The sequence below is a fragment of the Pongo pygmaeus genome, chromosome 9 (assembly GCF_028885625.2).
Source record: "Pongo pygmaeus isolate AG05252 chromosome 9, NHGRI_mPonPyg2-v2.0_pri, whole genome shotgun sequence".
NCBI lineage: Eukaryota > Metazoa > Chordata > Mammalia > Primates > Hominidae > Pongo > Pongo pygmaeus.
In genome coordinates, this window is record NC_072382.2 from 35729415 (window position 1) to 35746933 (window position 17519).

The 17519-nt window shown below is 32.4% G+C and overlaps 1 protein-coding gene across 5 annotated transcripts in view; it reads right to left on the reverse strand.

Annotated features, from left to right (window-relative positions):
* ELP4 (elongator acetyltransferase complex subunit 4) overlaps positions 1 to 17519 on the reverse strand; it is a 276336-nt gene that overhangs the window by 157976 nt on the left and 100841 nt on the right. For all 5 annotated transcript variants that reach the window (XM_054441507.2, XM_054441506.2, XM_063671022.1 and 2 more), the window contains exons 6-7: positions 5333 to 5417; positions 94 to 282 (exon numbers count right to left, since the gene is read on the reverse strand). In XM_054441507.2, coding sequence (XP_054297482.1) covers positions 94 to 282; positions 5333 to 5417 — 274 coding nt within the window. The remainder of the gene's footprint in view (positions 1 to 93; positions 283 to 5332; positions 5418 to 17519) is intronic.

Genomic DNA, 17519 nt, shown 5'->3' on the forward strand with positions numbered 1-17519 from the left:
ACATCATTAGTTATCATGTAAATGCAAATTAAAACCACAATGTCATACTATATCACCACGAATTATGAAAAAGTAATTCTGGAAAGTTCTTACCTGGATCAGATGTGTTGGCATTGTGATGATGCAGGCTGAAAGAGAGGTTCTCAGAAGACCACGGAGAACATAGAGGAACTTGGTAAGGCTGTGACTGTTGCCACCATTTTCTGCACAGCAAATATCATCTCCCCATAAAGGTGAGCCAAGATTCTGAATTCCTATTCTTAAAATGTTTCTCTGTTTTTTCTAAAAGAAAGTGGGAAAAAAGCAAACATATAAAGTTTTGTTAGTCAATAGAATACCACTTTTATCTGTCAGTTCTTATCTTTATTTATAACATCAGGAAGACAATGTCAATAGATGTGTTAAAAATTTTTATGTACTATTAGTACATAAAGCAGTATAAATGAAACCATTTAGATTATAAGATTATAAAAAATAAGTTTTTTTAACTTTTGAAAAATCTGGAGTATCATAAGCCTTAAGTTTTAAATTGTATCTAAATTTTAACAGCAACAACTCTAAGAATTATACTTAATGCACTTAAAATATTTAATAAAACAGATAATAATGATGAAATCTAAACTAGAATGCTTGCAAACCCCTTCTCAGTATTAGAAAATTCTGTCTTACAGTAAACTATAAATTGTTCAATATTTCTCATTTAATTTTATCCTACCTACTGCCTGATCTTTTCTTTGAAAAAAGCTTAAAGACATATGACTTTTTGTTTTTTATATTTTATATTTCCTCTGGTTTTTCTTTTTGAAGCTGCTCTTAAAATAATAACTTAAGTTCAACACTCTTCGTGAAATTTAACAGGTGAACATTTAGAACTTGAGCCTACTGACAGTAAGGTCACAATAAGTGACTGTATTTCTTGGGAAAAGAACATTTAAAAACTATTAATTAAACTGTGAATACATTACTGTGAATAAACATTTAACAACAGATATGTTTATAATAAATTCTACTGTTTGGGTTATTCTAACTAAGTAAATGTTTTGTAAATACTTTCCTTAGAAATTCAGCAAAATTTCTCGGCAAAAGAAGAAGGCGTTAACAAAACCTGGCATGTGCAAATAATTGAAAATTCATCATTAGAATTGATGGGAAAATTAAGTTTGCTCTTAAAGCCATAATTTGGAATGGGTGCTACTTTACATGTGATTTCTGATGAAACAAATTCCTAAAATGTATCACTTGCTATTGCTATAAAATACCACTGATAAAATTTATTAACCAACTAGTTATTGTCCAACACAATGTATCTATTTCCCTGATATTACAAATGAAAACTGAATTTCTGTATTCCTTTTTCAAGCAGAATTTATTGACCATGGAAAGGAAGATAAATGAACACAACATTGAAATGTTAGAAGATGAAAGCCTAAAGGAACATAAGCTAGTAAATGAATAAGAGAGAATTATAGTCGGGACTATGTAACTAAGTAGATGTATGATTCTGGACAAGACACACACATTACTTAGGACTTTGTTTTCTCTTTCTTTCTTTTCTTTTTTTTTTTTTTTGAGACAGTGTCTTTCTCTGTTACCCAGATGCAGTGCAGTGGCCTTACTATAGCTCATGGTAGTCTCGAACTCCTGGGCTCAAGTGATCTTCCCACCTCTGCCTCCACAGTAGCTGGGACTACGTGCATGTGCCACCAGATCTAGCTAATTTTTCTTTTTTTTTTTTTGAAGAGACAGGGTCTTGCTATGTTGCCTAGGCTGACCTTGAACTGCTGGACTAAAGCAATCTTCCTGCCTCAGCCTCCCAAAGTATTTGGATTACAGGTGTTAGATACGGCATCCAGCCAGTTTTATTCATTTTAAATTAAAAGGAGAGGCCAGGCACTGTGGTTCACACCTGTAATCCCAGCACATTGGGAGGCTGAGGAGGGCAGATCACCTAAGGTCAAGAGTTTGAGACCAGCCTGGCTAACGTAGTGAAACCCTGTCTCTACTAAAAATACAAACATTAGCTGGGTGTGGTGGTGTGCGCCTGTAGTCCCAGCTATTTGGGAGGCTGAGGCAGGAGAATTGCTTGAACCTGGGAGGCGGAGGTTGCAAGGAGCTGAGATTGCCCCACTGCACTCCAGCCTAGGTGACAGAGTGAGACTACATTAAAAAAAAAAAAAACATTAAAAGGAGAGAAGATTACATTGTTGCTCTATAATTCAATACAATTGAAGGGATATAATGGCCTGGATAAGACTATAAGAATGAAATTACAAAAAAAAGGATTTTAGAATAAGCACATTAGAAAAAAACTTCCTGACTCTAAGGACTTAAAACATGATTGTACTATGTAGTCAGCTGGTTCAGTTTTTTAAATTATTGTGTTAAAGTTATGATAGACAACCACCTAAGACACCCTATGTTATCATCCTCAATGGTCCACAAAAATTGTTTTCTTTTTATTTCTGCATTACTTGAATGAAATGAAGTAATGAGATGTACCAGGGCTTAGGTTAGAAGTATAAACACATTTCTGGTGAATTAGTATAAGATATCTGTAAAATATGATGGGTTATTCTTTTTTCTTTATTATTTAAAACCTCAGAATTTAAGTAAAATGGCAAGAATTTAAAGTTCATTTTGCTATCTCTAAATTTGTTATCTCATGATAACAAACATGTTAGATTCCCAACAGAAAGAGCATTCTGGAAAAAGGGAGAGAAACATACAAAAAAAAAATTTAGATATTAGAATGAAACACGAAGGTAAAAGGAGAGCAGGATAATATTGTTTTCTCCGTTAACATTTCAGAAACTAAAGATCAACAGTATTTTAACCCACTGTCCCATTATCTATTATTGTATTAAAAAGTACTTGACAAAAGTTTATAACAAAAATGCGGTTAGGCATGAAATTAGGAGAACTACAGAGGTTTAATGACTCTGACAGATACACTGATATATGTATATCAAGTGAATGAAAATATTAAGCCAAAAAATGAATGAGGGATAAGATATTTAAGTGAGGTGGGTACCCAGCACAACAGAATATAATTGAACATAATACTTCACTTATATTTTAAAAAATATAATGGTAATTGCAAAAACAAAGGCTGAATTATAAATCTCTTGTGTCCTTTAGGATATAGAATTCCTTTGCTATGCCATATAATAATGGGGCATACTGTGTGGCATAAGATTAAAAAAAAGAACCTTGTTAGCTGTACAATAAATAGTTTTATTCCTACGAGAACATCCAAAATATTTAATCTGGTATTCTAAGTAAAATCCATGTTCAAATTTCATTTTTATCATATATTTCTAAGATATTTAAAAATAACAACTTAAATGAAATTATGACCGCAATTTGTAAATGTCTGCACTCTAATTATTTTTAAAGATGAGCTATACTACTTTACTTACTACCAAGGCTAATTATAAGGTAGTATACAATATTCTGTTCCTTAGAGTCTATTTCTATATGTTGTCTCAAATTAGTTGTTTATTTGAAAACATGTTTAAAAAAGATAAAAATTTTCTTTTAAAACATAACATTTATTTCAATGTCAGAACATTATTTTTGACTTAGGGATAATATTTTTTGAAGTAGTGCCTTATAGGCATATTTCTGTGGCTTCTAGAACTCATCTAAAGTTTCTGAGACAGATATATATACTAAGTAATTTAGCAAACAGTACAATTAATTTAAAGATAAGAAAATTCATTATATTTTAGTTGCAATAAAATTGTAAGTGTATTTCTATAATAACGTATTGGTATATTTTAATTTAAAAAGTTTTGGAATTCACCATAGGAATGTCTACCTGAACCCTGTTTAATCTTTATAAAAGTCAGTAATTATAGAATCTCTGGTTCAGAAAGCCAAACCAGCTCCAGTTTGGTGTCTATCAATTTTTGTGGAAAAAAAAAATTGTTTTTTGAAAATAGTGTTTTCATAGTCGAATAAACAACTAAGAAAACAAATGTTTTACTCTATTCCTATACTAGCTTACTTATTAAGGATTCTTAAGGTATATCTCTGTTTGTGTGTGTGTGTGTGTGTGCGTGTGTATCCCTTTTGCTATTACCTTTGCTTTTGGGATTCTATAAAATTTCTTACTCTCAGAAGATGTGTCATCATCCTGCAAGAGCAGCAGCTCTGCACACTGTACCACTGGAACTGTTATGACATGCCTGTTTCCATAGCTACCACAGCAAGTGGGGAGAGGTGTCTGTCAGGGACCAATTTACCTCTCCAGACAAGCACTGGCACCAGAGGAAAGACACAGTACCCATAAATCTTAGGTAGGGCCAAAAGTGGAGCAACACTGAGCAAAATAAAATTGTATTAAATACTAAAGGCCGTCACAGAAATTATGACACACATGAAAAGTCACCTATAAATAAATGACTGTACTTTATCATACACACATAAGTATTTTCAACCTGCAATTAAACTGGCAATCAAAACAAATTGACAAATAATTTATTTTGCCATGGAAAAACTGTTAAATATAATTATAAAGTTTACAAGAATATTTAAAAATCCATGAATTGAGCACAAATGTAGCTGATAATGCCAAAAATAAGACTTTCAAAAAAAAAAAAAAAAAAAAAAAAGACTTTCAGCTTCTCTGTCTTCTTCAATAAAAATAATGGTGCTTTAGAAATACTTCTGCTAAAATAATACAAATGTAATGCAAATCATTTAGCAGCAAAAGCAATTAAAATCACTGTGGAAGAATTTTGAAAGGCATGATATGTAGAAATAAAATCTTCCTCACTTTGTTTAAGTTAAACTAACCAGAACATCTTTATTAGTGGAAATTTGGAGGAAGTTTTAAAAATTAGAGCTACAGAGAAATCGTTGTTATAAAATATTTAATATGGCAAATAAAAATGTATTTTTAATTCAATAAAACAAAGCATAATACAATAAAATCTTAACATAATTCTTACTCATAAGGTAATTTGAAATTAAGGCCTGAATATCAGAAACAGGAACAATTTAAATAGAAAAATACAAGCCTTGCAGATTTAAAAGTCATTCTCAAAATGCAGCTACTTAATCCCAAATGCTACAAATGCATATTTAAAAATGATGTTGATAAAGCACGTGTATGTCTTATGTGCCTCCACTGAGAACTTAGCTGAAACTCTAAATACACAGTAACAGTCAAACTAAGGCTGCTTGTGCTCTGCTTATTTGCATGTTCTGTGCTTGAAAACAGCTTGTTCACTGTTTATTATTCTAAAACTTCTGGGTTCCCCTCCCCAGAGAATTTGAAAACAACATTATATAAATAATTATAAAAGACTTTGAAGCTATTTAATACCTGAGGATTGGATCCATCAAATCCTTCCTCATAAATGATGTTCTGGATAAACTGAAGCAGCTTTGTGTAGCCAGGGGTCAAAGAACTGTTGGTAAAAGAAGTGGTTCAAATACATAAATGGGTTATTACATAGGAAGAACACAATCTATGCTAAAACATTAAGTAAATAATTAAAAGGCATACATTTATTAGATTACTTAAGAATGTCAAAATAGTATTATATAATCCTAAAATATAAAGTCAATACATACAGGGAATAAGTTACAATGCCTTATAATAACTTGCTCAGTGTTCCTGATATCATGGGAAGATAAAAACCTGTGGAGACTAAGATAACTTAATTATGTCAGGCTTAGTTACCTCCAAGAAAATTAATGATTTAATGAAGCAATCTAAAAGATGAAGCCACTATAGATTTTCAGGACTAATCATACATAATTAACACATAGTTAATGAACTGCTATGCCAAGTACACCTGAATCAATGTCCTGATCACCTGAGCTCATCTTCCATCAAAGTTAATTTTCTTAGAACAAACTTCTAAAATAATAATAATTTTAAAGCTTGATTTTTTAAGACACACGAAGTGAGTATAATCTTCACTTCCTTTGTTAAAAGAAGACAATAAATGGATGAATTTAAGAAGAAAACCAAATTTATTTCTCATATAAATATTAGCATTAATGTTATTGTTTTAAAATATTTTACAAATGCTGTGAAATAATCTCAAAGAATCTTCAGTAAGCATGAGGAAAATCTGCTTTACATTATCTGAAGTTAAGATTCTGCATAACGGACAATCTATGTGCTATGACTGAACATTAATGTCATGATAATGTCATCAGCATAGCAATACCATAGACACTGAAGTGCCTAATGCTGTAAAAGCTGTGGGTGACCTTAAAATTATGCAAGTATTTGCTTTACTGTGATCCTAAGTAAGCAATCACATAGGCAGAAGAAATATCCTAAAGAAAGAATGAAATCTAATTTGAAGCATGAATGCAGCAGTAAAGAATATAAAATGTTAGGAAATATAGCAGACTGCTTAGTGTGCAAAATCAATGGTAGGTGGTTCAGGAAAAATAGAGGTACATGTCTGTAAACATGTAATTGAACAGCCACAATAAACCAAAAGTGTCTATCTTGCAAAAACAAAACAAACAAAAAGAATGCTGTTGTGAACAAAACAAATACAGTTCCAGATAATGAAGAATTTGGTACTTTGGCTATTTCTCATACAGTTATTTCTCCATTTTCAGTGAAAATTCTGTAGATTACATAGACACATTTTTTTTTCCTGAGTGTGGAAATGTGTGTAAAAATAATATTCTGTAAGGGCAATTTTGTGACTATTTCATATCTTAACACACATCTGTCCCTGCTAGATCAACTTTTCAGAACATAGTGCAGTAGATTCAATTCTAATCTGGATCAATCTGCTTTGCACAAGTGGTAAAATCTGCAAGCTTTCAGATTATGAAATGAATTCCAGCCAACGATCTGATGAATGTCACTATGGGTTATAGGAGAGTGGATAAAAAATATAGCCAATGCATTCTAATCCACTAATAATAATTCTACCCCAAACCATTATTATTTCATACAATAATAATAGGGGATCATGCAATATTCATCTTTCTGTGTTGGGCTTATTTCATTTACCATAATGTCCTTCAGTTTCATCCATGTTGTCATAAATGACAAGATTTCTGTTCAAAGGTTAAAAGTTCATTGTGTGTGTGTACACCACATTTTCTTTATTCATTCATCCCTTGATGAACACTTATGTTGATTCCATATGTTGATTATTGTGAATAATGGTATAGTAAACATGGGAGTGTAAATATGTCTTCAACATACTGATTTTATTTCCTTTAGATATACAGTCATGCGCTGCATAGGGATGTTTTGGTCAATGATGGACCACGTATACAACAATTGCCCCATAAGATTATAATAGAATTGAAAAATTCCCATCATCTAGTGATGTTGTAGCCATATTACTCACATGTTTATGGTGATGCTTGTATAAACAAACTGTCCTAAAAAGTACAGCACATATAATTATGTATTGTACATAATAATAATAAATGATTATTTTACTGGCTTATGTATTTATTATACTATTTATTGTTAGAGTATACTCCTTTTATTTATTGGAAAAAAAAAAAAAAGCTAACTATAAGATAGACTCAGGCGACCAGGTCCTTCAGGAGGTATTCCAGAAGAAGGCATTGTTATCACAAGAGATGACAACTATATGTGTGTTACTGTCCCTGAAGACCTTCCAGTGGGAAAAGATGTGGAGGTAGAAGACAGTGAAATTGATAATCATGACCTCACACAGGCCTAGAGTAATGTGTGGGCTTGTGTCTTAGTTTTTAAGAAAAAAATTTTAAAAGTAAAAAAATTAAAAATAGCATATAGAATAAGAATATAAAGAAACAATATTTTAGTAGAATTGTGTGAAGTGTGTTTTAAGTTGTTATTATAAGAGTTAAAAATGTTTTTAAAATGTAAAAGTTTATAAATTAAAAATGTTACAGAAGCTAAGGTGAATTTCTTATTGAAGAAAGGAAAATATTTTTAGTAAATTTAGTGTAGCCTAAGTGTACAGTGTTATAAAGTCTACAGTAGTATCCAGTAGTATGTTAGGCCTTCACATTCACTTACCACCCCTTTACTGACTCACTCAGAGCAACTTCCAGTCCTGTAAGCTCCATTCTTGGTAAGTGTCTTATACAGGTGTACCCCTTTTTATCTTTTAGACTATTATTTACTGAAACTTTTCTGTGTTTAGAAACACAAATACTTGTATTAAAATTGCCTATTCAGTCCAGTAACATGCTGCACAAGTTTATAGGCTAGGCCCAAGAGACTACTATAGAGCCTAGGTATGTAGACTGTACCATGTAGATTTGTGTAATTACACTCAATGATGAAATTGTCTAATAATGTATTTCTCAGAATATATTTCCATTCATAAGTGTCAAATGACTGAATGCTCAGAATTGTGGTTGTTGGATATAGTGGTTCTCTTTTTGATTTTTAAAGGAACCTCTATACTGTTTTCTACAATGGCTGTTCTAATTTATATTTCCACCAACAGTATACAAGGGTTCCTTTTTGTCCATATCATCTCCAACACTTTTGTCTTTTTGATAACAGTCATTCTAACAGGTGTGAGGTGAAACCTCATTGTGTTTTTAATGTACATTTCCCTGATGATGAATAATGTTGAGCACTTTTTCATATATGTGTTGGCCATCTGTATAGTTTCTTTTAAGAAATGTCTATTTTGGTCCTTATCCAATTTTTTAATTGAGTTATTTGTTTTCATGCTATTGTGTTGTTTGAGTTCCTTAATATTTTGAATATGAACCCTTTTATTAGACATATGGTTTGCAAATATTTGCCCCCATTCCATAGGTTATTTTTTTACTCTGTTGATTGTTACCATTTTTGCACAGAATAGGGGGGTTCTCTGATATGAGAATAAAAAGGAAGATGCAAAGCCAATACTTCTTAATTTCTTATTTAACCCTGACATAAAACAATTCAATCACCAACAATGCTTAAAATTTTATAAGTAATAAAATAAATTCCTCGAATTAGATTTCTAGAAAAATAAACTATTTGATAAGAAAATAAAATGCAATAAATCAATACATTTAGGTATATCAATTGTAAATATTAATTTTTGAATATATGGGATTAAATCATTTAAAACTGAAATCATTTACATGATATTGATAATAAAATACTAAGTACTATTAATCTCCATGTTTCTTTGCCAGCAATGTTTCTAGTAATATATATATATATTTCTAGTTATACATATATATATATATTTGCTGAAAAGAAATATCTTCTATTGTCATCTAAAATTTTGGTTTGTTATGAAAATCCTTTACTTTTGAGGATGCTTACTCTTGTGTGTGTGTTTAGTAGTGTAGGTACTGATAAAACAGGAGTTGGCAAGAAGTAAACCCAGTTAAAAATATGATCCTGGCTTCTTTATTAATGTTTCCAAACATTCAACAAAGATTACGTTATCAAATTATTTAAAACATGCTTCAAAAGTGGCACATTTCTAATCGTTTTGTGATCACATTATACGAATTTGTATACTATTTTGCCTGATTTTCATACATTTTCAACAACTTTTATATTATAATGATCTATTTTGAGATTCTACAATGTGCCTTTAAAACTATTAGCTATACAAAGAACATAAAAACAATTACTAGAACTTTACTTTTTACCTTTAAAATATCAAGCATTTAATATTTTCTTTAGTTAAAAAAGTAAAATTGTTCCATGTGCATTATTCATGCTTTTCTGCTAATATTATCATGTTGTTTAGTAAGAATTTATTTCTTTATACTAATATATAAACATGGATAAAAGGGGCCAAAAGACACAAATGTAAACCTGTTTTCTGATGACCAAGTTTCATATTTTTTAGAGATGATAGAAAAAAATGAAACTCATGCTTATCAGTATTCTATCACCCATCTCTAATTTTCCTCAAGAGGTCTAAAGCACATTTGCATCAGATAATTTTAATTCCTATCAACAAACTGCATTGGTTTTGCTGTGAGAAGTAGTGTTGCCATTCAATCTTATTAAGAAAGATAAAAAAATTAGCTGTAAAAAAAAGAATCAGATGTAGTATTCTACAAAAGAAGATGTAGTATTCTACAAAAGAAGTCAAATACAGGTAGATGATAAATAACAGATAAAAACTACAGTTTTGGAAACAATAAACAAAGGAACACTTAGCAAAAGTCCTCAAAGAAACACTTAAAAATCTTTTAATAATTAAGAAAAAAGAAAAAAGTCACTTCAACTGAGGGGTTTAATACAAAAATATTTAAATATGAGTAAAGAACAATATACAACACTGCCACCACCAACAAAAAACCTTGGGTAACAGGAGACAATATTTTATCAGTGAAAAGGTTAAGTTACAAAAATAAGATAATGTACATGTGATATTAAAATAACTTGTTGATAAGTGAAAAATCTATACATAGATAACAGGCTCTTAGGTTGATTTTCAATAAGACTACCTGATTTTAATTATATCAACTGATAAAGTGTCTGGTACATAGTAAATAATCAAAACACTTTTGTATCACAGTCACCACATTTGATGAGTAGAATAACCTTGTGAGGTTAAGTATAGTCATTCTCCCCATTTTATGGTTGAGATTTTAAGACCATTTTGAGGCTAAATAATTTGCCCAAGGCTGTGAAACAATTAAGAGACACAAACGGCTCTTAAAACTCAAACTTCCAAAATCTCAAATTACCTGCTCTTTTGGCTATACTAAGATAATGCCCCACAGTGAGATCTAGAGTCAATGAAAAGCCTGTGGTAATGTGGTCCAGAGGAGGTCTGAACATGGCTCCATTCAACATAGCCAAATGAAGCATTCAGGTGCATAGTTTTAGGAAGAGATTTCTCTTTCAGTTGCACTGATGGAGGCCTCCACCAAGGCCTTACTTACAATGTACTTGGTACACGATGTATAAAGAAAACTCAATACTGTGAAGTGTATGCTTACAAATATATAAACTAGATACGAGTATTGTATAGTTGGAATGTAGGTTTAAGATCTGGGTTCTAGTTCTACCTGTGTCAACATGTACATGTGTGGTATGAGGTAAATTGTTTAAATTTTCTGTTCTGGTCTTCGAAATTTTCTCATCTGTAAAGCCAAGGGTTGCATTAGATAATCTATGTTGTCCATTCTGACTTTGAAATCATATGGTTCAAAAATGATTTTTCTCATTAAAATCAGTCATTGCTGGGCTTTTAAAAATAAGAACTTCTGGTGTATTTAAATATTGATTTAACTACTTGATAGAAACACTTAGGATGAGAAGCTGTTATCACTCCCAATTAGGATTAATTTAAAGTGAAGACGAAGCATTTTTGACATTATTATGCAAATAAATGAGAAAGCATGATTTGTATTACCAAAATTCTATTTACACATATATTTTAGGTATTCATCTATGACAAATAGTGAGATACCCTTGTAAGGCAGTAGGCACAATATCAAGTGTCTCAACTAATTGTATAAAATAGTTTGCTGAGCTAAAGTTATATTAGCATATAATTTGCATGTGACTACAGAGACTGTGAAGTCTATTCACAAGTAATTTTCAAGTTAAAAATTTCATTACTGTTACCCTGAAGGCTGTCATTTACTGATTTTTCTCCTCTGATGATTTTCATCTAAGAATACTGAGTTTGATTATCTTCACCATGGATGTTCAACTAAGAACATTATAAAGTGTAGGAATGTATTAAGGGCACCAAGAAGAACAATGACCAGCAGAAACCTCTGGGCCACAGCTAGGAAAATACTAAGAACTATGAGGATGCACAAATTACATGTATGGTCTAAGCAATCCATGTTCTGACAGGGATACTATTAAGAGTGGTTATGATCCTTCATGAAAAATAACTCAGCTTGACATCACTCTGACCTCCTTTAATTACTGATGTAAACAACGTTTTAGACTATGTCTCCTACTACCCTTCACTGTTGCTGTCATCTATCCAACTCTGGGTCATGACTCACCTTTCTAACACTCTGGCCTTTCAGTTTTTTGATCTCTCTTTCAGTGATCTTATCTCCATTCTATTGAAGTTGATCATCCCCATGGTTGTTTTTTAGACCATGTAATTATCAATAACTGCCATACCTCTATAATCTCAATTTCATGCACACCCCTCTATATAACCACTACTTTCTTTCCACCTAGTACCCATATGCAATTATTTGACCCTGCTGAGATCTCTATACCATTGTCTATCACACCTTTCACTCACCTGCTTTGATAAGCTCTTTCAATTAATTAACCATCTCAGTCCATGGTCAATCCTTATCCTCACTTCCTTGCTCTTCTCTTGCTTTGTCACACTTACTGCTATTCTTGTTAAACACAACTCTCTGTCTATTCCACACTTGCCTCAGTGTAGCTAAAAATGGCCAGAGAAACAGACTGGTATGACTTTAATTTCATGACCACAAACCTCAATAGGCCCTTAAGGCTATTCCCACTATACATATCCTCACTCTCCTAGATGACAATGTCATACTTTCTCTTTTTCTTTTTTTGTTGAAACCTCCAATATCTCTTCCTCCATCTTCATTATCAGTTTATAGCCTTTCACTGAGAAAACAGAAGCAGCCAGAAGGGACACCTAGCACACATTTTCTACCTGCTATGGTTTGAATGCTCATGTCCCCACAACACTTGTATGTTGAGCCCTAATATGCAACAGTATTAAAAGGTGAGAACTTGAAAACACATGGACACAAGAAGGAAAACAACACACACTGGGGCCTTTTGGAAGGTGAAGGGTGGGAAGAGGGAGAGGATCAGGAAAAATAACCAATGGGTACTAGGCATAATACCTGAGTAATGACATAATCCGTGCAACAAACCCCCATGACACAAATTTGCTTATGTAACAAACCTGCACTTATACCCCTGAATTTAAAAGTTAAAAAAAAAAAACCCAATAAAAAACAGAGGTGAAAACTTTGGGAGGTGATTACGTCATGAGGGTGGAGCACTCATAAATTAGATTAATACTCTCTTAAAAGGGGTCCATGGGAGCCTGTATTCCTCTTCTGCCATGCCCGAGGTTACAGAGAGAAGACACCTATCTATGAAGAAAGTGGGCCCTCACCAGAACCTGACTATGCTGGCACCCTTATCTTGGAACTTCACAGCCTCCAGAACCATAAGAAATACATTTCTGTTATTTATAAGCTGCCGTTTATGGTATTTTTGTTAGAGTAGCCTGAACAGACTAAGACACCACATTCTCAGCATGTGTAGCCAAATATATATTCTGTCTTCTCACAGGCTGCCATATGTGAACTAACTAAACTCCTATACCAACCCAGTACCTCCACTTGTGCACGGGCCTCATACCATAAAATATCACTTGGGCAATTCTCTCCTCTCTCCTCCATTATTAACTTCTCCTTTTCTACTTATTGTTTCCTATAATATATAAACATACTGTTATCTCTCCCTTGAAAAAATAAAACCACCACTTGTCCCACCTCCTTTGCCAGCTACTACTCTATTTCTCTGCACCAAACCCCTTAAATTTTCTAAAATTCAGTGCCTCCAATCCTCTCCTTACATTTTCACTTAAATCCATTCCAAGTAGGATGTCACCACCCCCATCGCATCCATTAAAACTGCTTTTATTATGGTGACTGATAACCTCCAATGGCTAAATTCAATTGGTCTGTTTTCTTTTTTTTGGTAACAACTTTATTGAGATAGAATTCAGATACCATACAATTCACCCACTGAAAGTGTACAATTCAACAGTTCTAGTATATTCACGGCTACTTTAAGTATTATCACAATTTTAGAATATTTTCATTCCTTCAAAAAGGAATCTCATACCTGTTTTATCAACTCCCTCCAATTCTCCTAGCCCTAAGGAACCATTAATGTACTTTCTGCCTCTCTATATTTCATATTATTATTTCACACAAATGAAATCATGTAATATGTTGTCTTTTCTGAAGGGTACTATGGTTTGAATGTCGTTCCCCTCTAAAACTCATGTTGAAATTCAGTTGCCATTGTTACAGTATTAAGTGGTGGGACCTCTGAAAGGTGATTTGGCCATAAGGGCTCCACCATCATGGGCAGGATTGGTGCCAGTACAAAAGGGTGAGTTCAGTCCTTTCTCACTCTCCTGGTTCTTCCATTCTTTTGCCATGTGAGGAACAGGGCTCCTCCCCTCTGGAGAATGCAGTGTTCAAACTACCACGTTGGAAGTGGTGACTAGGTCCTCAACCGACACCAAACATGCTGGCAACTTGACCTTGGGCTTTCAAACTTTCAGAACTATGAGAAATAAATTTCTATTGTTTATACGTTACTTAGTCTATGGTATTCTGTTATAGCAGCACAAAACGGACTAAGACAATTGTTTTCTCTCACTTACTATAATGTTTTAAGGATTCATCTGAGTTGTACCCTGTATCAGTACTTCATTCCTTTTTATGGTGAAATAAATATTCCATTGTATGGATATACCATTCTTTATCCACTCATCAGTTGAGGAACATCTGGGTTGTTTCCACTTGTGAGCTATTATGAATAATGCTGTTATGAACATTTATGTACAGGTTTTTGTACATAAATGTACAAAAAAAAGGTTCTGTTTTAATCCTCTTGGGGGTATACCCAGGAGTAGAATTTCTCGGTCAAATGTTAACTTTAACTTTTTGAGAAATGCCAGAGTGTACCAGTCCAAAAGACTACTATTTTATGGTCTCATCAGCTGTGTATGATGGTTTTGATTTCTTCACATCCTTGTCAACACTTGTTATTATCTGATTCTTTCATTCTAGCTATCCTAGAGGATGTGAAGTGGTATCTCATTTTGTTTTTGCTTTTGGGGTGTTTTTTCTTTTTTTAACTTTTTTTTTGGCTTGGAATATCTTTATTTGTCATTTTAGTTTGAGTATTTCTTCGTTTGGTTTTGATTTATCTTCTATTAACAGAATATGCTGATTTTCAAATCCAATCTGTTTTTCCCCATTTTTCTTTTTAATTGTGGTTAAAAAACTCATATAATATAAAATTTACTATCTTAACCACTTTTGAGTATATAGTTCAGTAATGGTAACTATATTCAACAGATGTGTTGTACAACTTAATATTAAGTTAAACAGATCTCCAGAACTTTTTTATCTTGTAAAACTGAAACTGTATATCCATGAAACAAGAAACAACAACTCCTCACTTCCCTCTTTGCCTCAGCCCCTGGTAACTACCATTCCGTTTTTGGTTTCTGTGAAATTTGACTACTTTAGATATCACATATGAGTAGAATCATATTTATCTTTTTGTAACTGATTTCACTTAGTACAATGTCAAGGTTCATTCACGTTGTAATATGTATTTTTACATATGTATTTATATATGAAATATGTATTTCCATCATTTTTAAGGCTAAATAACATTCCATTATATGGTATATTTTGTTTATCAGTTCATCAGTTGGTGGACATTTGCACTACTATCACCTCTTGCCAACTGCAAATAATGCTGCTATGAACATGGGTGTCCAAATATCTCTTCAAATCCCTGCTTTCCATTTTTTTGGACATATACCTGGAAGTGGGATTGTTGGATCATACGGTTTTGAGAAACTGCCATGCTGTTTTCCATAGCAGTTACACATTTTACAATCCCAATAGTGCACAAGGGTTCCAATTTCTCCACATCCTAACCAACACTTGATCTTTTCTGTTCTTTTTTACTTTTTCCTTTCCTATTTTTTATTTTTATCCTAACAGATGTGAGAGGGTATCTTGTGGTTTTGACTTGTACTTGTCTAATGATTAGTGATAGTGAGCCCTTATTGATATGCCTGTTAGCCTTCTGTATATCATCTTTGGAGAAATGTCTATTCAAGTCCTTTGCCTATTTTATAAAGTCAGGTTATTTGTTTTTATGTTGTCAAGTTGTAGGAGTTCTTTATTCTGGATATTGGCCTCTTATCAGATATATAATTTCCAAATATTTTTTACCATTTCTTACGTTGCCTTTTCACTGTTGATTAAGTCCTTTCATGCACAAAAGTTTAAGTTTGATGTAGTCCTATTTGTCTATTTTTGCTTTTATTGTTTGTGCTTTTGGTGTCATATCCAAGAAATAATGGCCGAATCCAAGATTCCCCTATGTTTTCTTCCCCTATGTTTCCCCTATGTTTTCTTCCAGGATTTTAATAGTTTTGAATCTTATGTTTAGGTCTTTAATCCATTTTAATTTTTGCATATGGTGTAAGACAAGGATCTATCTTCATATTTATTTTTATTTTTTTGCATGTAGATACTCAGTCTTCCCATTTGTTAAACAGTCCCTGTGAGTGACCTTGGTACCCTGTTGAAGATTATTTGACCATATATACCAAAATTTATTTTTGGGCTATCTATTCTATTGGTTTGTGTATCTGTCCTTATACGCAATTTTTACTTTATACCACAATGTTTTAATTACTGTAGCTATGTAACATGTTCTGAAATTAGGAAGTATAAAACTTCCGACTTTGGTCTTTTTCAAGAGTAATTTGGCTGTCTGGGGTCCCTTGAGTTTTAGTCTCTGTGTAACTTTAAGTAAACGAAATCTGTTGTTTCTATTTCCTTCTTTTCAAACTGGGGATACTACTAACGTCATAGGATTTTTGAAGAATTAAATGAGATAAATGTAATATGACAAAATAAAAATAGTACTTGACAGAAAAATCAGTTCTCATTAACTTAGTTATGATCAATCCCCATGAAGTCAATATAATATAGTAACACTCCAGTTGCAGAATGGAGGGTGATTGGGTGGGATGACTAGATGGAACAAGGTATGCAATTAAAGAGGTATGAAGGGATGGGACTAATACAAAATTACCACTTGCTCATTGAGTAGCAATAAGGACAATATGTTATCAAATCTTTTAATTCACGTTCAGAAGTGAGCTAAGTTGTGTGAGAAACATGAAATATAGCCACTGTTCATTTAGGGGCCTACATCTAAGGAGAACTGATCTCCAAATAAACTTTTCTTAAATGAAAAAGTGGGATAGGGAAAAAAAAAAAGCTGATTGTGTTCAGATGAAAAATATTTGCCCAAGTAGGTACATTTTTTCCCAAAGTAAAAATAACTTTGTTGATTTATCTTTTAATAAAAATACATGTTTCTTACAATAAATTTCAAACAATAAACAGAAATAATAACAATTATGATGGCTAAGATTCATTAACCCTTTACTATGCCAGCTACTGTATGCTAAGTGCTATCTCTTTGGTTCTGGTTTACGTTTCTTTTGATATAGTGACATTTATTGGTCATTTCTGTATCTTTTTCTGAGAACATCCTCTTAACGTTAACCTTTTGCCTGTTTTGAAGTCGGGTATTCAATTTTTTCTTACCCATTTAAACATAACCATAATTTACTGAAATATATGCACATATGTTTGTAATTTTTGAAATTTTGAAACCATCTCAAACTTACGTAAAAGTTGCAAATATAGAAAAAAAAAATTTTTTTTCCCATTCCACTTGAGAGTAAGTTGCTGACCTGATGACTTATCACTTCTTAATAATTTAGGATATGATTCCTACA